The sequence below is a fragment of the Cynara cardunculus genome (genome assembly GCF_001531365.2).
Source record: "Cynara cardunculus var. scolymus isolate 2C chromosome LG 16, CcrdV1, whole genome shotgun sequence".
Lineage (NCBI taxonomy): Eukaryota > Viridiplantae > Streptophyta > Magnoliopsida > Asterales > Asteraceae > Cynara > Cynara cardunculus.
The window spans coordinates 13,367,475-13,392,206 of NC_037543.1; the positions used below are offsets into that span (position 1 = coordinate 13,367,475).

Below are 24,732 nucleotides of genomic sequence, written 5' to 3' on the forward strand. Positions count from 1 at the left end.
GATGGTGCATGGAAGGTCTTACACTCAAGCATGGTGGAGGCATGGTGGAGGTATGGTGATGGTTAGGCTATGCATCCCATGTCCATATAAAATGTATGACATTTTGTTATGCATGAGAGTTTTTGGTCTTGCATTTTTCTTTCTTAAAACCACCTACAACAATATGCTCCCTTTTCTTTCTAAGTTCTGAAACCGTGACTAGCATCACGAGAAGGCAAAGGATTTGGATTGTTTGCGTGGATACCGTGGAGGCATCAAGCTTTGTTTGTTGCTGTGATCAAAGTTTTGCTAACTGTGAGGTATAATATCGAAACACCCGATTTATTCCGGTTCGTATGGGTCCTTGGAGGGTTACGGTTTTATTTTCCGCTGTGCTTGAGATCCCGTAACCCAACAGAGTGCACATTGAAAGATCAATAAAAAATGCCATTAGTCATCATAGGTCATAGAAGAACCATCAAATTGATGAACAAAGCAAGAACAATCAAATCATCAACGCTTTTAGTACAAGAAGCAATTATAAAACCAACAAACATCAAACTATTCAATCAAATTCCAAAATCTTTCCACTTAATCGAATAGTAAATATCGTGTTCATCATCTTTTCAGTGATTTGATGATAACCCCTTTTCACTTATATGTTGTATTAATGTTTCTGTCTTTTCAGTTCCAGCGGTCATCACTGAGCTTGTTCAGCGGTCATCACTGAGCTTGTTCAGTGATCGCCGAAGAACATGTATTGTAATTCAATCAGAGACAGCGATACTTCAAGAAGACAGCACTCACACCAAAGAACCTTCAGCCAAAGTCGAAGACTGAAACTAAAGATTAGAGACTGGCGAGTACGTGATCTGAAGCGGTACTCAGTGATTACAAGCCTGTCTACATATGTGTGAAGACTGCTCAAGCCTCAGCGAATGCTGAAGAGACCTCCAGGTTATTCCAGCATTCAGCGATCAAAGGAAGCTTGCTAAGCACGATTGTTGTTGTCTTATCCTTATGCACACGAAGGACAAACCCATACTTTTAAATGTTAGTACGGTACGGAGCCGACTAGTTGACTTTATTACCCACCAACTTTAGATAATGATGTCTGCTCATGAATAGGCTTTTTGTACTATTCACTGTAGCAAAGGACAAGCCTTCCTCTTAAGGCTTGGCACGCACTCTAACCCTATCATATCGCATTAAATGAACATTTAATGCATTGGGTACAAATAGAAGTGTTTCTTCTCCATACAGAGTGCGCGCAACACTCTCTCTTAACCTAATTCTTACTTTAAGCATTCTAGAGCTTAAGTAAAAGAACTTTTCTTTACAGCATTTCTTTTCTCATTTGCTAAAATTCTGTGTGTAACCAAAGATTGTTTAGATAGGTTTTCTTACCTTATCTTTCCACAAACAGTCTTGTAAAATTTGTATTGATCTTTTCTTATCAATATACATTTTAAATTTGAAAATATTGTGTTTGTATTCATCCCCCCTTCTACAAACTGTTATACTTATCTTGTAGACCCTCAAGGGACCAACAAATGGTATTAGAGCAGTGTTCTATCTTTTTTAAGTCGTTCAGTTGTTTTTCTGCATTATTTTATCTTCTTCTCTAGATAACTTTACTGCTTTCAAATGGCTTTGCAAATCACAAACACACACACACACACAAAAGACAATGGCTCTCTTKCCAAACCTCTTCGGTTCGTCCGTGGCAACTTCAGTCTATGGAAGAACCGGATGTCCCTCTTTTTGGAAGGTGTGGATCCTAAAATTCCACATTATATAGAAAATGGACCATATGTACCATTTGCTATTTCTTCGGCTGTTCCAGCAACAGCTACGACTGCTGCGATTCCTGAACGACAGATTCTGAAGCTCCCTCATCAGTGGAGTGATGAAGACAAGAAGAAAATATCTATAGACACTCGTGCTAGGTCTATAATAGCTATGTCTCTTCCTGACGAGATTTATCACTCTGTGATGAAGGTCAAGAATTCTAAATCCATGTGGGACACACTTTGTGTTCAATATGATGCAACCTCTCAGGTTCAAGAAACTAGAAAGATCAATTTAGTAAGGCAGTACGAAAGCTTTCTCTGTGGAAAGACTGAAACGCTGTCTGAAGTACATCAACGTTTTAATTGTCTCCTTATTGATCTAAGGGCTGTAGGCAGGGAATATTCCAACTCTGAAACTTAACTAAGTTTCTGGAATGTCTTCCTGAGTCTGACACCTTTTCTATGTATCTTAAGATGTCCAATGACATGTCCTCTCTTTCTCTCTCTACTCTCTACGGGATTTTGCTTAATCATGAGCAATCTCGTCAACTGAAGAGGAATCTAGTCAAAGATTCCAGAGAAATGAAAAGCTCTCATTTAGTTTTGATCTCTGAAGCTACTTCAGCTGAAACCCCTTCTACTTCTTTTACTTCTTCTCTTCCTCCTGTGGTTATTACAGAGATAGATTCTTCTAACTCTGAGGATATTCCAGAATCTGATCTATCAGATTTTGATGAATCTCTGGCGCTTTTAACTAAATATTTTAGGAGATTCGCCAGCAAAAGCAACTACCGCAGATCTCCCTTGCTGACCATTAAGGAAAAGCCAAAGTCTGAAAGAATAGACAAGGCCTCAACAGTCTGCTACAATTGTCACCGCCCTGGACATTTTGCAGGTGAATGCATATCAAAGAAAGTTGCGACGCCATCTTCCAAAACCCCATCCTCCTTCAGGACCAAGGATGAAAAGTACTTAAAACTAAAGGAGAAGTACAGGAAGGTGAAGAACAACCAGCGAAAGGCAAAAGGTCTTATCGTTGAAGAGTATGATTGGGCTGATTCATCCGATGAATCATCCTCTGATGAGGAAGATACAGCCTATCTTTTCTTGATGGCCAAAGATGCAAATGAAGAGTCTTCAGGGGCATCTACTTCTTCTGAGCCATCTACCTCTTCTACTACTCAGGTATGTATCCTGAATGAACCCTCTTCTTCCTCTAGTCTATCGGCACTAGATACATTGATGGTGAATCTTTACAATGCCCTCAATGGTAAATCTAAAGCAAAAATGCTTAATCTTGATTTTCAAGAACAGTTGAAGATTTTCCATTCTAAGATCAAAGAGCTGACCTTTGTCGAGGAAAATCTTAAGGATTAGGTCATTGTAAACCAAGCCATCACCGTTGAACGCGAAAAGACTATCGCTGAGCGTGAGCGAGCAATCGCTGAACTTAAGGCTGAGAAGGCTACCATTAAAGGGTGGTGCAAAGCTTCTCTCAAAGCCTCTGAGATCATCAACGCTCAGATCCCCGCCAAGATAACGATTGGTCTAGGATTCTCCTATGATCAGGAAGAACGTGTTACAGACAGGTCGATGCTCAAGTTTGGCACCTTCGTCTCTTCCATTCCTAACACTTCTTCCTCTCAGTCTTCTTCTACTGAGAGTCATCTTGAAGGAACTCCTTCGAGTTCTAGTTGCAAAGACAAAGGTAAATCCGTTGTCACAACACCTCTTTCTAAGAAGTCTAACAAGTCCAATAGATCAAGGTCTATTCCTTCAGCTTGTAAATCTTCTTCTTCAGGGACTAGGAAATCTGAACCCTCTCAGAAATCCGAGTCTCAGCTCAAGGTGAACTTTTCATCAAATGAATCCAAAGCCTCAAAGGTTCCTCCTAGAACCAATGAGAAGGGAATCCTTGGAACTGGTCCCTCTTCTAATATGATATTTCCTAGCCCTAAAGCTACCTTCAGATTTAGGAAGTGCAAACACTGTGGTGAAAAAACACATATTGCCAACAAGTGTCCTTCTGCCGCCAAGGCTGGTTCACCAGCTAAGGGCAAGAAAGTAGCCAAGGCTGAGAAATAAACCAAGGCAAAATCATCCACTAAAGCTGCAAAAGCAACCAAAGTGAAGCAAACCGCTGGAGCCTCTTCTTCAGGCTCAGCAAAGACAACTCCTGCTGACAAGTCTTCAGCATCAGACGTTGTAATTCCCACCTGTGAAGCCTTTTCTTCAGGCTCAGTGAAGACTTCCACTGAAACTACTTTAGTAGTGACAGAGGATGTTCCTTTTTCCTCTCAAACCTCTTCAGGTTTAGTGATGCCATCTGCTGATACTGATTCTTCAGCACCAGTGGATGATGCCTCTAACAACGCTGGACCCCAATAGTTAGGTACCAATAACATTCTTAAATTGTTTCTTTGTGCAGGACGTCAAAGGTATATGGTATTTTGATAGCGGATGTTCAAGACATATGACTAGAGACAAATCCTTGCTAATTCATTTCAAGGAAGAAAGAGGACCTTCCGTAACCTTTGGTGGAAACGGAAAAGGATATACTAAAGGTTTTGGTATATTAACCAATGGTGTAACAACGTTCAAACGCGTTGCATATGTTGAAGGACTGAAGCACAATCTTCTTAGCATCAGTCAACTGTGTGATAAAGACTACACAGTAAAATTCTTGAAGAATTCATGTCACGTTCTTGACAAAGATGATAAGGTTGCCTTAACCGGTTTTCGCCTAGAGAATATATATATCATCAATATGAATTCCTCTCTCACTGAGAACAACTGCTTCTTCTCTAAAGCCTCATCAGACATTAACAAGCTATGGCACAAACGACTTTCTCATCTCAACTTCAAGACATTCAGCGAGCTGTCAAGAAATGATCTTGTCACTGGTCTTCCTCAACATTCTTTTGCAAATGAATCTCTTTGCTCAGCATGTGAAAAAGGAAAACACACAAGAGCTAGCTTTAAGTCTAAGCAAATCTCTTCAGTGACTGCATCTCTTCAGCTATTGCATATGGATCTCTTTGGTCCAGTCAACGTGAGATCCATAGCTGGAAAGAGGTTTACACTTGTCATTGTTGATGAGTATGCCAGGTACACTTGGGTCTTCTTCCTTAGATCCAAAGATGAAGCACCTGAAGAAATTATTTCGTTCATCAAGAAAATAGAAGTACTCAACAACATCAAGGTACGCACTATTAGAAGTGACTATGGCACTGAATTCAAAAACAGTATTATGGATAACTTCTTTGAGAACAAGGGAATCTCTCACAACTTTTCTTCAGTGAGGACTCCTCAGCAAAATGGAGTCGCTGAAAGAAGAAATCGAACAATTATTGAGGCTGATCAATCAATGCTTAGCGAATCCCATCTCCCTACTCAATTCTGGGCTGAAGCTGTCAGCACCGCTTGTTTCACTCAAAATCGATCGCTGATCGTGAAAAGATTCAAGAAGACAGCCTATGAACTTTTTCATGGAGGAAATCCTTCTATAAGTTTTCTTCATATATTTTTTTTGATTAACCTAGATATCCAACCCGCTATGCGAACCAACTAATCCCAAGGTGACCACCTGCTTTGCAGATAGCCCGGAGTCACCGCATTTGAAACTCTGTGGCCACAAGAGGATTTTTTTCCTCCTTTGATTTGAACATGGGACCTCCTGGTACTTTCTTCATATATTTGGTTGTACTTGTTTCATTCTCAACAATCGCGACTAACTTGGAAAGTTCAATCCCAAAGCTGATGACAAAATCTTTCTTGGATATTCTTCAGTATCCAAAGCCTTCAGAGTATTCAACAAATGAAGACAGACGATAGAAGAATCTATTCATGTCACCTTTGACGAATCTCAATCAGCTAATTCAAGACTCATCTTAAATGATGAGGATGAATTAGAAAACATGATGTTCTCTCACTATGGACAACCTGAAGCTTCCTACAATGTTCCTCTCAACACTGAATCCCTTGAAGCTAAAGTTATTACCCAATAGGATATATGAACCTGTATCATGAAAGTAAAAAGGAGGGCATTTAATTATAAATGCTCCTATTAATATTATTGGTTTCGGTATTCCTCTATCTAAACTTACGATATCTTTGAATATTCCTCTTCCTCTATGAAGTCTTAAATCTTGATGATATTCTTTAGGATAACAATCTGGTTTACATATACATATCCCTGCACCACAGTCTATATAAGCAGCAAAGTATTATGCCTTATAATCTTTATAAGTAATTCCTACAGGAATATATATACTGTAAGGACTCGTCATTTTGGTATATATATCATTTTCCCATTATATGTTATTTTTAACCCATAAGAGGTTATCTGATAAGGTTTAACATTTTCTAAAAAGGTTAATCCTAACATAATTTCTAATATATTGTTTTCATTTTATTTTTCTATTAATAATCTTAAAGGGATTATTTCCTGTCCAAATCTGAGTACTGTCTCTATTGCTTCACTTATTTCATGAAGTTCTCCATTAAAATTTGTATATTGATGGGGTTCATCTAGTTTGTGTTTTTGTAATTGTTTACACAATTTGTCATTTATGTAGTTTTCATTGGCTCTTGTATCAATTAGTATATTTATAGGAGAAAACTTTGTTCCATCAAAATATTCACCTATAAGTTTATAGTTTTTTATATTATCCTCTCGGGATATCAATATAGGATTAAATCTTTCTGAATTTGACAATCTTTTTAAAGAGTAACTACTTACCCCTGTATTTGAGAAAAGATAACCTAGGGTTAACAGAATAAGATGTTAACAAAGGTTTATCTTGAAGATCTAAATTCATAGGTCTAGAATCGATTTCTTCTATTTTTGGCAAGTTAGGTACCTGCACTTGATATACTTCATTAAATAATAAAGGAAAATCTATTGTCATTTTTATACTAAAACAATCTGAATAATGAGTATTAGATATATCATAGGAGATAGCATAAGTTATCGAATATGGTCTGTTTTGTTGTTTGAAAAAATCTATTCTTTTAAAATCTTGTAATAAACTTAAAGTTTTATCAAAGTCTTTATCTTGTATATGATAGGAAATTCTTGGATAAATATTGAATTTTAATTTTCCATATTGTAAATTTTCTTTTAATATACCTAAACATGTTTCTTCTCTATTTTTGATTCTATTATCCATTATGGCTAGTTCAATAGGAGAATTTATTCCTTCTTTGAAGGTAGATTTTATAATTATTTGTATTGCTCCTATGTGTACCCTTCCTAATGTATCTCTAAAATCAAGTTTTATTTTACTTAGTTTATTTTGTATGTCTTTTTTGGACAATAAAAGTATCATTACTTTATTACAAGTCATATGTATATCTAATGTCCTTTCTTGGATGTTTAATCCATAAAATAAATGGTGATTTCTGGGTTTTATCCCTAACCTTTCTAATGTATTTATTTTAAATCCAGAATAATTAGATAATGAAAAGTGTTCACGTTGTATTTGTTTCAACCTTTTCTTATCTATCAATATTTCCTGTCTATATTCTCCTCTTTGTTCATCTTGAAAATCGATTACTGGGTTAGAAGAACTTGCAGAAGAAATTTCCAATCTATTCATTTTCGGAAGAAGTATATTATGTATCAGTTAATAGAAATATACTTTCATTAGAATCTATGTCTTGAAAATCATTAATTTGAATAAAATCTCCATCATTTATCATTTTTTCAATATCTTCATCTATTTAAAATTTCTTAGCATTTTTATTAAATTTTTTGGGACATTTATTAACATAATGTCCTATCTCTTTGCAATAATAACATCGACATTCTTTTGGTTTTTGTTTTCTTTTAAATGTAAGCTTATATGTTCTATTATATCCTTTTTTCTTGTAATATTTTGTCTTTCTCTTTTTAAAAAATCTCTTTTTATATTAACTTCTCTTTTTATATTTCTTTTTTATCTTTCCATAATAATAAGAACTATCACATCATATCATTAAGGGTATTTTTGGTCTATTACAACATAAAGATATTTTTCTTTTTTTTAATCCTTTTGTCATTTTAGCTAAAATAGCATCTCCACACCATTCACTTAGTTTATCTCTAATGTGTGTTATCCGTTTTTCTAAAGTGTCTCTAAATCCTGGATCATATGTATTTATCAGTTTTTGTCCCCATGGATAAGGTATCTTAGCAAAAAATAATGGCAGATAAGCATATGTATCAGACACTTGATTATATATATGGTAATAATAATCTTGAATGACACATATATATCTATCAATTTCACACATATCACATAATTGTAATCTTAACAAGGCTGTAGAATATTTTTTAATAGTATTGGAATCTTTTAAAATATTTCTTTCTACATATCTTGTTATTATATTTGATGCTTCATTATCGGTTCCAAATATGATTTCTTTAACCGTTGGATCTAAATTTTGCTAATATCTTAACTATTTAATAATGTTCTTTCTAAATATCCTCTTATAGTATTAATATCCATTTTGTTTACTGAAATTGCTGTTCTAAAAGTTGTTTCCCATTTATCAATTGCCTCTTCTGTATTACTAACGCAATCCAAATCTAAATATATTCCAAATGGATTAATCGGTTCATTTTTCATACTTTCATAAGGTTTATAATTTTCTTTTTTCCTTATCGTGTTCATTATTGTTGCATATCCTTGAGTGAGTCTATTAATTTCTCTTCTTATAGGTATCTGATTGCTAGTGTCGGGAGTATCATTAACACTAGGTATCCAATTTTCTTGTTTTGTCTCTGGTTTTATATTTATGAAATTGTCATTAATATCCATATCTCCTATTTGTGTTATTAAATTATCTATCTGATTGTGTTTCACTTTCTAATTCTGAATCAGATTTCATTATTTTTATAATTTCCACCGTATCCTTTCGGTATTTTCATGCTAAGTAATTGTTGTATCATTTGATCTTTATTATTGAAATGATTAACTTTTTTATTTTGACTATTTGACTCTATTAAAGTCTCTAATTTATTTAATTCTAAAAGTATCTTTTCTCCATAAAAATAATAGTTTTTTGTATTTCTATTAAATCTTTATCTATTTTTAAAGGGTGATCATCTTCTTTTAAATGAATAAAATTATTCTTATCCATCAAGGTGAATTATATCCCCAATCTGAATCATTTACTATATAATTTGAGTTTGTAAACTCATATCGATCATATGTAAAATCTTCATCAGAGATATAATTTTCAAAATCATTTTCGAAATCGTTTTCAAAATCATCATAATTATCAGTAATTATATAGTTATTCTCATAAAGAGCTTGAAGATAAAAATCTTGTTGGTGTTCTAAATATGTCGGCATAAACATAGTATGCCTATAATCTATTAATCTCTCTATTTCGCCTCCCTCAACGAAAAACCGGGTGGCTCTGATATCAATTTCAGAGGGGTCCATGGAAAAACCCAACCAATCTACTAAATTAAACGAAATAATATCTACTATAAAATCTGTAACGATATTTTCTAATCGAAAAATAATAAAATCTGCAAAATCTCGATGAAGGTAATCTAAAATATTATCAGTCATTGTTATTGTTATAACAATTGTTAAAACCATTTGTTATAATATCAAATGTATTTAAAGTTGTTTAAAAAAGTTTTCCTTACAATTTCAAAAACATTAAACAATTGAATTTATTTAAGAATTACATAAAATAAATGGTCCAACATGCTTCCACACCTGTCTTCTTCTTTAACCGAAATATCACCGCGTCATGCCATGAGACTTTTAACATGCATTCCAGCCCCAACCTGCTGTTGTAACAGGTAACTTCTCTATGGCTCCTTCAGCAATATCCAGCGCAACCTAGTTTCTTTTCCTACGTTAGGTATATAGAAAACTAATATGGATTTTTGTTGGAAGGTTTTTCTATGTAAAACAAAAATAATCACAATTGTATATGGCTTAGAAAATTATAAGAAAATTATGGAGATTTTTTATTTCATGGTAGCAAAGTACATGAAAAAAGGAAAAATTACAACGGCTTAGGGTAGGATTGCCTCCTCCCTTTTCTCTCCTATCTACATATACATCTTTTTCTTCTTATCTCCTCCCCCTTGTAACTTGTATCATCTTCTTGGTAACTTGTAGTCTTCAATCTTCACATGGGAGTGCCTCCTTCTTTTTCTTCATTGGTTGTTTATGGAGATCCCTTGGGAAGGGATTTTTTTATCTATTTCCATAGTCACGATTTTTACACATGGGGTGGGTCCCATGTGTCTAACTTATCTGATTATCAGATGCTAGGTTAACACATGTATCTTCATTTGTCTCTTTCTCCTTATTCAGAGAGCATGACGGATATCTGCCTCGGTTATGTCCTCTGAATTGACATATATTGAATTGGGATTGAGGACTTGACTTTATGATCCCTTTATCTAATAAATCTATTTTTGTTCTCAGATAATTCTCAGCAGCTTTAGGTGTTGATTTTGCTGGAGAGATCATTACTGATGAATATATCTTATTTCCGTCATATGTGCGAAATTCTCTTTTAAAGCTGGCTTCCATTCCCTGTAGGATGATCCGGATGCCCAAAGCCCTTCTATAATGGATATCATTTTCACAAAACTTTTGAAATTTTGCTTTTTTATTAGTTATCGAAATTGAAAAAGCTTCAGATTTTGCTAATTGAACAAAATGATAAGTTGGATATCTATTTTCTTCAAAAAAGTCTGGTCCTGCAGATAAATTTTTAGAACCAGTATATCTTTTGGAGTAATTGTTGGGTTATTAAGATAACAATCTCTAACACCCATCATTATCCAGTGAGGTAATTCTGAAATTTCAGGGAAATCAGGAGTAGTTAGATATATAGAATTTATGGCACCAAAATCGTACCAATGTTTGATCTCCTGAGGAGTTGATCTTTGAAGATAATTGATTTTGGGGTAAATTCCAGAAAAATCTACATATCTTAAATCTGTTCCAGAAAGATTATATAAATCTTTCATCATAGAAGTTTGGTAAGTAGTTACTCTTTAAAAAGATTGTCAAATTCAGAAAGATTTAATCCTATATTAATTCTGGGGTAAGTCCTAGAAAAATCTACATATCTTAAATCTGCAACTCTTCTCAAAATCTCACTCAAAAGGTGCTGAGTTGGAATCCCATTCTAATTCTAACTAAGGATTCTTGTGGAGAATTAATTATTGGAGATAGACAGACCGGTAAAACTACGAGATTACCCCAAGGATGCCTTCGGCATCCAGGGGTCACGGACCGTCGCTCAACGAATAAAAGTTACTCTAGGGATAACGGGTTGATCTTCCCCAAGAGCTCACATTGACGGGAAGGTTTGGCACCTCGATGTCGGCTCTTCGCCACCTGGGGCTGTAGTATACTAACTATTTATACCGGAACAAACGGTTATCTCGATTCATTAGAAATTGGACAGGTATCCTAAGTTGTTCTGAAACATTTTCTAATGAAGAATGGGTCCAGAACTGAAATGAACTGAAGCTGTGACCATTTTGAACTCCAAAAATATATTGATGTGAGCGTTAAGCAATACATTCTGAAGGTAAATGTTTCTTAGGGACTGTTTGGTTGATTTTTCATTAAGTCTTGTATGGATAAAATTGACTGTATGGATTTATCTGTTTGTATTGATTGAGATATGTTGTTGTTCGCTTGTTGTGCTGAATAAATGGTCTGAATGTCATAAATGACTATTTTACCTCTCATTGTTATAAGCACATACTAACATAACAGTTTGATAAATATGCTGAATGGTGATTCTAAACAATAAAACTATCAAATTAAACAGCTTTTAGAATATCAAAACTTTATCAACATCCTCTTAGACCTCAACCACTATGCCAAATGAACCAATATTTGTACACAACTTGAGCAATTGAACTAATAATACCTATAGGTGAAGACGTCAAGTAGAACCAATTGAATCAAGTTATTTCAAAAGCAAAGAAAGATCAACTACCCAAAACCAAAAAACTAAAATCCAAAATCAATTGTATCATCAATCCAAGTAATCACAATTCTTCAAGGCATTCATCAAACACTTTATTAGCTTCACCTCCACTCTGTTGTTTCTCCTTCAACTCGCAATATTTGATTGCCAAAGCACATGGTCTACAAGCAACTCTCCTATTTAATTGCATTAGCTCCTTCAATAAAACAAAAGCAGAGCAAGAGAACCATGAAGAAAAATATTGTTGATGTGTTGTTAATGGAGCAAAAAAAAATGTGGGACCATCCATCTTCACTTACCGATTATAAATAGACATCAAGAATCAGTAACATATGCAACTTCTTCGGTTTCTTTCTTCATCCATCGACACCTGCTAACCTTTGATTTCTTCACCATCCACAAACCATATGAAAAAACTCATATGAAGAACAAACTAACATGAAGCCTCATATGAAGAAGCAAAGATCTGAAGAAAGTTTACCTCAATGGAGAGAAGGAACACAAATCTGAAATCGTCGACGAGGAGCATTTTTGGAATCGCCGACAGAGCAGCTTCGATTGCAAGAGGAAACTGGAGGATGGCGAAGGCTTTCAGAAACAGAGCGTTTTTTCAGAGAAGCAAAGATGTTCTTTTTTAGAGAATTTAGAGCTTAGCGAGTTCTTTTGGGCAGGATAGAGGTGGAAATAAAATGTTTGCTTCGATAAAGCTTCCTCCCTCAAGCTTAGCGATTAAGTCACTATCTATTTGATTAAGCTAGTACCAAACACCCTTAGATAGCTGAGCGAATAAGCTGAAGCTTTCATTAAGCTCATTAATTCCCTACCAAATAGGCCCTTAGTGCAAGCCATAATACCACCCATCATTTCCAGAAAAAGCTTTTAACAACAAAGAAGGCTACTGTCTAGCATCATTTCATTGACTTCTATGATACTTTTGACCATGACAGATATGGAGTTTGGGAAAGCTCAAAACATAAACACTGTATATTAGTGTGTTAGCTTTCCATAGAACTTGATGTCACATTTATTGGTACTCGGAAGAGTGATATATAGTAAAAATGCCAAAGTTGCACAAATTTGTCAACACCTTATGCGTTAATACGTTTCAGCTTCATATCCACCTTCTTGTCTATGTGCAATCTTTGATTGGCTTGTCTAGAGGTAGCCTTATCTCTGATAAGATTTTCCAGAGCACATAAATACCTTTATAAATGAAATATTAGCTCCTCTAGTCTTTGAAACTCAAATAAGAAAACAAGGTTACTATCAAGCAACATTACACCAACTTCGACACTAGATTAGACCATGATACCTCTTGATTTTTCAAAAACTCAAAACATAAAAAGTGTATCTTGGTCTGTTATCTGTTCAGAGAATCTAAATTCACCCTCTTTGAAGCTTGGACGAATAAGATATGATCGATGTACCACAGTCGCCTAGATCTGTCTAGCAACTTTTTTATTCAATGTGTTAGCTTATGGTTAAATGAACCTTCAGATTCTATGGGCCTTAATATTAGAGGCTCTAGGCCCTCATATCAGAGGCTAATCAGGCTATGGACCTTCTATCAAGTAGCAGATCTGACTCGATTTATAACAATATTGCCTCAGCACATTACATTCCTTTTCAACGATACATCTGACCCTTCTACAATTCAAATCTCAAAAAACTCAAAACATGAAACTTGTAGATCTGTTTATTATCTATCCAGGGACATTTGAATCACCTCAATTGGTGATGTGATTAGTGAGATATGAATGATCTAGCACAACATCACAAATTTGTCATCATCCTAATTTTCATTAATCACCACAAAATTGAATCACGTTAAGCACTACCAAATCACACTCAAAGTGTTAATTTTAAAACATTGGTTCTTGACATTGAAAATGATTCTTTATCATATTTATAATATCTTATAAAGCAAATTTAACAAAAGTTATAAAGTCTTAAAATACTAAATGACCAAGATACCATTTATACACTTTTTCACTTTTTCACCCTCTCTTCTCCTCACATGCACTCACCCTCTCACAAGCGATTTTTTTTAAATTATAATTTTAAATTTATACTTTATACCCCTATAATTAATTAATTAATTTACTTTACGTCATTTACTTTTAAATGTTTCATTTTAAACTTTTATCGAATTAATATACATAATCGTATATCAATTAAAACATGTTTAAAAAATACATTTTTATTTTAACAAGTTGCACCATTATAATCGTCTCTTTAATACCTTCGAAATGAGTCCAATATTGAATAATTTTTAACTTAATTATATTATTATATATTATATATACTGTGAAAAAATATTTTTAATATTTATGATTTATATTTTTATATTTATATATATATATAGGGGTGAGTTCAAATAAAAATCACTCAATTTGTAAAAACCGTGAAAACCTCATTCAACCAATCATAATTTTTCATTTTGTTCATTTTTTTGTAATTATGAGAGGTTGATTAACAATTTTTATTGTGTAGGGTGTTAATCATGGATGTTATCATCTTCATTATTTTAATTTTAGAGAAATACATGAAACAGTTTCATTAAAATTTCATTAAGTAGTATATGAAACAATTTCATAACCACATATGAAACAACTTCATCAAAAAAAGTATTATATGAAACAATTTCACAAGATTAACAATTTCATGAAAAAAATTCATAAGATTAACGATGGATGAGAGTAGTTTTTACGGTTTTTACAAATTGGAGTAGTTTTCATTTGATCGCTCCTCTATAGTGTATATATATATATATATATATATATATACTATATATTTTGGTGTTATATTGTCCAAATTGCACTATATAATATGTTCTKRRKTWWTATKKWAWTRKATATATATATATATATATATATACATGTAGTAATTCAACCTTAATCTGAGTTTCTGGACAAGAAAGAGGGTAARCARTTGAAATTTCATTCTAAAACTYATCTTTTTTGGTTTTTTCATGGCTTATGATATGTTAAATTTGTAGTTTTCTTTATTAGTATTGAGTGTTTATCTTAAAACTCAAGTTTTTTGGTTATTTGTTCTTGATGTAAATCGAACACATTTGTGGAGTCGTTTAAATATATTGATTTTAAACTGTCATACAATTTTTTTCATCGATAGTCTGTAATTGGAACCATAACTCTTATTTATTCAAATTGTATCAATATGTAAAGACCAAATGTAACTTATATCATCGTTAAATCGTATCTTATAAAACCAGTAGAACTTCAAAATCGTTAAAATTCATGGCTCCCGCCGCATTCGCGGGTACACAACTAGTCATTTCAAGAAACAAAATCTCTCGTAAGCAATTTATCGAACACCTTTATGCATAATCAATTTTATTTATCTTTGATTTTTCTTCCACAACTATCATTCTCATTATCGATCTGATGAAAATATACTTATTGAATCGAATATGAGTAAAATAAAAATTGAACTTGAATATAAACATATTCAAATACAGATTCGAATGTAATTCTTTAAAACAATTAGAAAATAGAGTATAAAAACGATGAATAACACAGATCTAGAAATTGAGATGAAATAAACTGGATTCAATGAGATAAAATTGGCAAATTCGATTGATTTGATATGAATAATCAATTTGCTATGGTATCAATTATTGAAATCCATATCTCATATTAAATCAATAATCAAAACAAAATATGTAAAATGGAAGCAATTTAGATCAAAACAATTTAGAAATGAAAGGACTATAAATCAATATGAAGAACAACATGAACATAGAATCATAGTCATTATAGCCATCCATCTTACAAGGATTGAAATAATGGGGGTACTTGGAGATGAAATGTTTTCAAGAAATAGTGATTTTCAAATTTTCAGTAACTCATATTTTTATAGGGAAATACAAGGAATAGTGAATTTCCTACTTTACGTTCAAGTTTTCCTTTTCACGCTTTTAACACTAAAATCAGGACTAACATTAATATTTGTCTTAATTCCAAAATCGAGAAACTAAAGATTAGACATAACGAGGATGACATATCAATGTCTCGTATTCAATCTGGATATCGAGGACAAAGGGACATAAATACTTATACTTATAAATTATAACGATCACACGGTTTGTTGATTAGTTGAATCACCAAACTTCATCATTTGGGTATTGATGATTTATTGTTAGATGTATATCTTTGTTTATAATTATAAATACGATTTATAATTATTGCCAACATGATAAAGTCTCAATAAGTCACATGCATAAAAAGTATATTTGAATAAGAAAAATAAATAATTAAAGTGTTTAATTATTATATTTGATTTTGTGATATTTAATCTAATTAAATATACCTAGATCAAAGCTAGCTTGTTTGACAAACATGCGATAGGATAGGATAGGATTGACAGGTAGTGACTTATTAATTATGTATGTGTAAAAAGGATAAGCATGCTTTAGAAGATATGAGATCTTATAGAAGCATGTACCACTATTCCAGACATGGTACTTATAATACTAGTTTATTATAAGAACCATCATTATACTTACATAAATATAGAGCCATTGTGAGACAATGACAAGCTTGGTTGCAATATCTAGATCAATTCTTTCTCTCTATATATTTTACAAGCTGTTCTTTCTCTCATCCATCCAAATAGTTGGATACCATATCTAGCATTTCGGGGAAGAAAAAGGATCTCCTCCTTTGGCTTTGTACGTCAACTGGGTTAAGATCATTTGCATGGATACCGTGTAGGCAACAAGCTGAGTTTGTCGGCTTAGAATTAGCATAGGAAACCTAACCGACCATTTGTATCGGATCAATTAAGGTTAATTGTGAGTAAAGCCCAACCAATCTGACCCAAAGTGTAACCAGTAAGGACTAACAATTACGGTATTTGAATAAGAGATTAGGCCTTCGATAACCAATCATGTAACCGGGCCTTAGGGACCGAACTACTATACTAGTTTTTAAACTTTTAGGTTGTTGCATGCCAACTTCTCATTGGCCAATGCTTTTGTCCTTTTACCCTTTGTATTAGGTATTTATATGGATCCTGTGATTATCTTGATCACCTTGATGTCTTGGCATGGTAGAAGAAAAGGGTGGTCAATTTTCAATTCTCTCTGCTTTTACACAAGATTTACTAACTGTTCAAGCTGGCACGCTATTTTAGTGGCAAGTGATTTCAGAAGAAGGATGCGACTAACACCAGAGTCAAAAGTGGCTTGTGTTTGCCTCAAGGATTACTTGGATAGCTACAACTGAATACAACACATCCAATCACTTGAGAATAAACTTACCTATATTAATGACGAGATAGTCAAGAAAATAAGGAACCCAATATATTGGGACTCAACCAACATAGGGTGAAGAAGAATTAGATCTGGTGAGGCTTTTACGATCGTTCCGATATACAAACAACTGATGATTTTTAGTGGACGACCTTTTGAAAGTTTAAACAACTTTCACATCTTATATGGTCTTAAATAACTTGACGAGTCTTCGAAGTCTACATTTTCTTCTTTTTTGTTTATACTTGTAATCAAATAAATAGAATTTTATTTGATCAAAGTATAGAACATTTTTTTAATGTGTGTTTGTAATTTATAGAAATATAATATGTTAACATATTAACATAAGTTGACATATATTACCGGGAACATGTTAACATACTTTCAAAAACTCAATCTTGACATGCCAGATATGGAAAAACAAAAGACCGAAGTGCCTAACCTTCACAAAAACATGAGCAATTGAGGGTTGCTTATCGGTTCAAAAAAAAGTGGGAGTTCTCACCAAAACCCAAGTGTTCTTAATGGGTTTTGCCAAAAAGTGGGAATTCTCACCGAAACCCAATGGGGTATATATATATATATATATATATATATATATATATATATATATATATATAATAAAGAAGTTTGAAAGTATAAAAAAAAAAAAAAGGAGTACTCAAGTAACTAGTTATACCAATCATGATGCACAAATTTTTTAATTGGCAAAGTGAGATCATGATCGTCATAACCAGTTATGTTTTTCAGCACTATGACTGACCATAAAGAGACATGTTATCTGATTTGGCCATGTTTAGTTGGAATGATATAAAAAAGAACTTGGGCTTTGTTTCATATTCGAGTCAAGTTTTTCCATGATTGAATTGGTTTTAATCTTTAAATCATATTCGAGTCAAACCGAGGCCATCTTATATTTATTATAGGTACATGTTTAACAACCATAAGTTAAGTAGTGATTCAAAGAGCTCCAAGGGTTCTTCCCATTCTTTTTTTTTTTTTTTCCAATTCATACCTCTTACTTTTTCATTTAATATTAAACAAGTTCTTTAAGATGATTTTACATTGTCATTTACCTTATCAACCACTTATCGCATAACTAATCACTTATTGTCTCATACCAGTAACATACGCTTACACGGTAAGACATGATGGTTTTATCAACAATTTGACCATGTCAGTTTGTTAACCAAAGATCTTAATCCTATCGTGCCACTTTGCTAACTCAGAATCTTACTCAGTAAATGAATGTGCGACTTTTACCCGGTTGACATTTACTGGGTAAGATACATTTATACTCTACTTATTTTATCAGATTCTTACCCAATAAGCGTACCTATTTTCAGCTAGTAGACCCTTAAGTCTCAAAATTGAACTTAGAGGCCGTTTATCGAATGCTTACGCACTTACAAACAAGAGTCACTACCTTCACTTGCATTATTGAGTAATATTCTCGATCATAAAAAACGGATTGTTGGTAAGCGTCTCTTACCCTGTCCTTATCATGCTCACCTGGTAGGTCGTAAATGACCCCTTAGACCGTATGTCATTGAGTTCAGAAAAGATGCTTTACATACAAACATCAGTATCTTCCCATCATAAAAATCAAATACTCTGCCCACATACCATACAAACCATGCTTCAAACCACACAATGAACATGAGGAACATAATTCAAGATACAATGCTGCATCTTCTCTTCCAAGACTCCAGCATTATAACCCAAATTAAGCACTAAATTAAGAAATTAAGAGTATCAACAACACATTTTTCTACACAAAGCATGCATTTATGGGTGTCTTATTCAATCCCCATCTTAACACAAAACAACAATATAAAAAAGCATACAAAAACCGTTGATAGAAGAATCACAGAATCGCTCTTCCTACATAAGCAAGAAGGAAGAACGAATACACAACTTATTCAATAAAAGCATATTGCAAAAAGCAGAGTATTTGTCTCACTTGGTCCACCAGTGAAGGAAGTCCTTACGCCTGTTGATCTTCTTCTGCAACTGGAGAAGTCCATATAAGAGAGCCTCGGCTGTTGGTGGGCAACCTGGAACGTAAATGTCCACTGGCACAATCCTATCACAACCCCGAACAACCGAGTATGAGTAATGGTAGTATCCACCTCCGTTTGCACAACTTCCCATCGAAATCACCCACCTTGGCTCCGGCATCTGGTCATACACCCTGCACCAATAATCACCCAATCACTTCGCTTTACCCATTATATTAGACCCGGAGGCTGGAGGTAGGGTCTGGGAGAGGTAGGATGTCAGCAAATAGCAAACAAACCAAATGGTTGTTGGACCAATGGTATCAAGTAACCTAACCTTCTTAGAGGCCAAGAGCTCAAGCCTCACCAAAGGTAAGGAGGTTGTGTGAGTTTAATTTGCCGTATATTATAAATATTATATGCTAAAAAAAATAGCAAACAAGATCCACATAATCACCACAATAACAGTGAAAACCAAACCAAACAAAACAGACCCATTATATCCCACTGGCTGTAGGGTCTGTGGTGGGTTATGGGTAGGATGTAGGTAGACCTTACCTATGTCTCTGTCTCAAGAGATAGAGACGCTGTTCCTTTAGCTTATTGAAATTATTTTCAAAAAAACTGTGGCTCTTCCTTTAGCCTATTAGAAACGCTTTTATATGAGCTTCACAAATGGTTGATAACAATTATGGAGCTCTCTTTAATCAACTATTCATCTATCATGGTGCTTTCTGCTACAAAAATCCTACTACATTGCTCGAGAATAAAGCAAAAGCAACAGCGAAAGAGAAAACAGCCATTTGAGCCAAACTGGTAGGTACAGGTTGCAGGAATTCTACGGGATGATTTTAAAAAATTTACTTTAGATGCCTATGGGATGAAGAAAGTAACATTCATGCTACTTGTTTACATCAGATAATCTTATATTTCAATCAATTGATTCTATAGTCATCAGGAAGAGCTTACCTTTCATTAATATCAGAATCTATAATATGTATCTTGAGCTTAACTCAATAATAACACAGTTCTTCAAATAAAAGTAATTAAGCCTAGCCCTTAGGTCCCATTATGAAAAAACTAACAGACTGTCCTAAGAGATAACAGTGCTATTGAGAGGAAAAAAATCGAGACTACCACAAGATAGGAAGTAAGCCTGAGGGACAGCTTAACAGGTAAGGCCTTAGGTTTGCTCCCCAGAGGGACCAGTTCAAGTCCCTTCAGGGCCGCTGGAGGGTATGTCTAGGTGTTAACTTGAGGGCCTCATGAATTAGTCAAAGTGCGTGACTGGTCCGGACACCCACGATTACCAAAACAAAAGTAGCAAGTACAATGACAATTAACTAGCAGGAACCATTTAGAAATACCAAGGTTCAATAGCTTAAGGCCACAATACCTATATGACTTCCGACAAGCATAACAAGGTAAAACAACACCCAACATAACCTAATGGAAATTCCTAGTCAATTTATACAAATAACATTTAAAAGATTAGTGCTCAACTGTCTTGTCTAAGAGAAAAGTATGCAACCCACCAGGTAAAATATATGCCACAACCACAAGAGCATTAAATCAGAATGACACGAGGACAAAATGTAAAAGCACACATGTTGCTAAATGTACGTAAGTCTACCCCTTCGAACAGCAATGATATAATGTATGACCACACCCAACGTATCTATTTAAGCCCATTCAATAGTCTAAAACTGAGACCAAGCATATGATGCGTAGAAATGGCTTCAAGTTCTACAACTCCATACCCTAAAAAGTCGATCAATCTGACAGCAGTTTTTTCAGACAAGTGAATAACACACACTTCAACCCTGAACAACTAGCTCCTATTAATACCATATTAACCGGATATATTCATTTTGTATTAAAATGTCCAAAGAAGAAATGACAGTAGTACACATACCCAAGAAAAGAAGATAAAGGATCTCCCAAAATCAAGATTAGTCTTGTATGAATGAAGTTCAAGATTTTTCAATAACATATTAGGGGCTGTTTGGTAGGCTCTTAATGGTTACATTAAGAGCCAATCGCTGAATCGGTCAGAGGTTGCGTGTGTTTGGCAAAAAAAAAAAAACAACCTCTTAATGGTTACAAACACCTCTTAACCATTTTGCACCTGGTGCTTCACTCAACCATTGAGACATCATTTGTTCCATCTTTACCCCTCCCACCCCTCTCTTCCAGCGTCGCCTTCACCGTCTCCATCCAGAGTTCACGTCGCCTTCCACGAGTTCACGTCGCCTTCCATCTCCGCCTTCACCGTCTCCATCTCCGGCCACCTGCACCGTCTCCATCTCCGTCTCAAATCATAGAACCCAAAAATCAAATCATAGAACCCTGCACCCCTCTCTTGTTGGTCACCGGAACAGTCGATCGAAGTTGGCGACGGAGAGGGATGGCAGAGGCGGAAGGCCTGAGCGGCGGCGACGGAGGGGAAGGCCTGAGCGGCGGAGACAGAGGGGAAGGCCTGAGCAGCGGCGACGGAGGGAAGGAGAGATGGTAGGAGATGAAGGGGGCGATGAAACTGGAATGTATATACATATATGATTTTTGTTATTTATAATTTAATTTAAATTATTTAATATTATTGAGGGTTAAAATGGTAATTTGTTATCATTCAGAAAACATTTACCAAACAACCATATTTCATTCAGTACTTAACCATTCTGACCCTCTTAGCCATTCTGACCTCTTAACTATTCTGCACTAAATCATTCAGCAACTGCCAAACAGCCCCTTAACTTCATATAAAACCACAAGTTCAATGCTACAATATCAAGTAAAGTAAGAGTCTAATCATTGGGCCCCATATCAGCATAAAAAATCTCCACTATTTAGCATCTATCATATAAATTTTCACATCAACAATTCAACATCACTCTTCCAGGCCTTTTCTATAAAGATACTATGGAATATGAATGATGTAAGAGGATAAGAACTTAGCTATTGTGCTTGGGCAGCCCGTGTGTTGGGAAAAATACTATCTATTGATGCAACTACCACAAATGGAAAACACCCAACTAAGAACGTGGCGACTATATTCCTTGATGCATCGTTGATCATAGTAAGATACTCATCAATTTAGAAAACCAAAACAAAGGATTCAAGCAGCATAACAAAAAACCTACCAATCAAACGTTTCGCACTAGCTCCCAGTGGCCTTTTGGTCCACCAGTTTCCTATCAAACCTCTTGAACAATGTGGTTGTGGGTGCCAGCATTGGCATCAGTTGTTTTGTTATTAGTTTGTGGTTGCCATCTTAAATTAGAAAAAGGAAAGGCCTCCACAAGTATAACCAATCATACAGTACACAGTCATGAAACCCTAGAATCCAAAACAAAAATTTACAGCACAGAAGCTCGGATTTCTATTTGCAAATAATTTGCATACAAAAATAATCATCAAATTACGAATTACAGTCTTGAGTATGCTAGTTCATTGTTAAATATATATATACACACACACATACATATACATATGAGAGGTAGAAAAGGGCGTACTTGCGAAGAGCGGGGGCCATCTTGTTGGTGAGAGTGCCAGCAACAATCATACAATCAGACTGCCTAGGGCTAGGCCTGAAAATGATCCCAAACCTATCCAAATCATACCTAGCAGCACCAGTGTGCATCATCTCGACGGCGCAGCAAGCGAGACCGAAAGTCATAGGCCAAATAGATCCGCGACGTGCCCAGTTCATCAGATCGTCGACCTTCGAAATCACGAACTCCGCCGTCTTAGATAAACCTTCTGCGGAAGCCGTCGAAGGAGGACCTGGTCGAGAGTACGGCGCCGGTGAGGAGAAGCCTTCAGCTAACGCCGGCTGGGTGGTATGGATCGATGCGGTGGCTCTTTGGGAAGACGCCAGCAGAGCGAGGCGGTGCGATTGTCTGGCGAGGAGAGCCATCGGAACCCTAAAGAGAATCTCGCAGCGTAGAGAGAGAAAGAGGGTTTGAGGTGAAGGGTATTGTTTTCTGGGGAAGAAGAAGAAGAAGAGGGGCGTGGCTTGCTTAGTTTGAACCGGGTCGGGTCAATTTCCCCCAACTGTTTGGAGTTGCCAATTAATGTTGGGCTTGAAATGATCGATGATTCCGGTGTCTTCGTGTTTAAACCGATATCATAAATCAAATTCTTCCCAATAAATGGTTATTAGTATTTTGTTACGCCACGTTAAAAGTAGGGCCATTACAAGTTTAAACAAATCATTTTTAATGATTTGAGCGGTTCAGTTGTCTAGTCCGATCTGAAAAATAGCTAAATTGTTTAGTCCAGTCTGTCTAGCATACAGTTTGAATATTTCTTTGAACGATTTGGACCGAACCAACAGCCAAAAGACACATATATTAATTACGTTTGATTTCCTGTTTTCATTAAGGTTTTAGTTTTTACTTAGCAATTCTCCGTGTTCTTTAAACCAGCAAAACACCCAAATCCATCAAAAGTCAAATTCCAAAATTTTAAATCGTCATTTGATTTGCTCTATATTTGTCTAAAATTTCAACTATTGTTTGTGAACTTGTTCAATTTGCTTAATATTTATTTATTTATTTTAGAGATAAATGTTTCTTTTATAATTCAGTATAATATTTTTAGCAATGTTATATTGGCAAAAAAGTAATTTTGCAGAGTGATGTTATGATTTTTTAATTTAAAGGTCATAATAGAGCCAAGATGCTTAAACCGATCAGACCATACCGTCTTTATGTGATTCGGTTTGGTCCGTTTGTTCGATTTTGGAAATTTTTTTAAACCGCCATTGCGGTTTGGTTTGTGGGGTCAAATTGTCCATACGAACTGCGGACACACTTAGTTAAAAGACATCATATTTGGATAGAAAATCTTATCATACAAAGGATCAATAGGACTCGTTAAGGAACTTTCAGGTGTAGACTGACCCTATTTTCAAACCTGTTACCAACTGGACATATGGATAAGACGGTAAATAACCACGTTTTTGTAGATCGGAATACCTAGGATTTACAAAAATTGGGTCTTGTCAGGAATGTCGAACCTGGATAAATTTACTTATCCCAAAATCACAAGTTCCATTCCTGACTTCTTGTTCCACCAATGAAATTAAGATACATTAGATTTTTATTTATTTTAAATTTATTTAATTCATATTCACATTCTCTCTCCAATTATGTATATTCATTCGTGGAACCGTGATTTATTTGGACATGACTTGGGCCAAGAGACTTGCTCCAAACCAGAAATGTGATCTACTCTGATTCCCAATACTCTAAAGGGCCATTCACCAAACACTTTCAAGGTAAGCGTTTACCGGATGTTTTTAACTTTATCGTGTGAACATGGCGAAGCTGAGAATCCTACACAGTAAGCATTCACCATGCGAACTTGTATGTGACTTTAATGTCGCCTAAAAAGTCATATATATATATATATATATATTCATTTATTTATAAAACTGTGGATGTTTAAACAAACTTGCATGAACATCAACTAATACTGTAGAATCTTTTTAAGTTAACATCCATAAAACCCTCTAATTGTCATAACAAGACTCAAACTAGTGATCAATCTCGAGAAACAAACCCATTGTTTGACCCGTGACCAACCCCTAAGAGTTTGGTCCTTGCTTTGAACAACTATTGTTCAAAACAAGAAATAATGTTACCATTTCAGTTTTCATCTCTTTTACTTTTGAGTCATCCTTCCCTCTTGTTCCGGCCAATCTCACTCTCAC

General features: G+C 34.8%; 1 protein-coding gene across 1 annotated transcript; it reads right to left on the reverse strand.

The window, feature by feature from the left end:
• Positions 1 to 18,678: 18,678 nt before the first annotated feature.
• On the reverse strand, positions 18,679 to 23,047 carry LOC112529883 (NADH dehydrogenase [ubiquinone] iron-sulfur protein 7, mitochondrial). Its single transcript, XM_025141310.1, has 2 exons — positions 22,529 to 23,047; positions 18,679 to 19,210 (listed from the first exon to the last, which is right to left on the reverse strand). The coding sequence occupies exons 1-2, from the start codon at positions 22,930 to 22,932 to the stop codon at positions 18,976 to 18,978; spliced, it is 639 nt and encodes a 212-aa protein (XP_024997078.1). The 5' UTR covers positions 22,933 to 23,047; the 3' UTR covers positions 18,679 to 18,975.
• Between the last annotated feature and the right edge of the window lie 1,685 nt (positions 23,048 to 24,732).

Excerpts from the sequence above, each read along its gene's own strand:
- LOC112529883 (XM_025141310.1), bottom strand. The coding sequence starts at position 22,932 with ATGGCTCTCCTCGCCAGACAATCGCACCGCCTCGCTCTGCTGGCGTCT. Across the intron at positions 19,211-22,528 it reads ATGGCCCCCGCTCTTCGCAA|GGTGTATGACCAGATGCCGG; the intron begins GTACGCCCTTTT and ends TTATTGGTGCAG.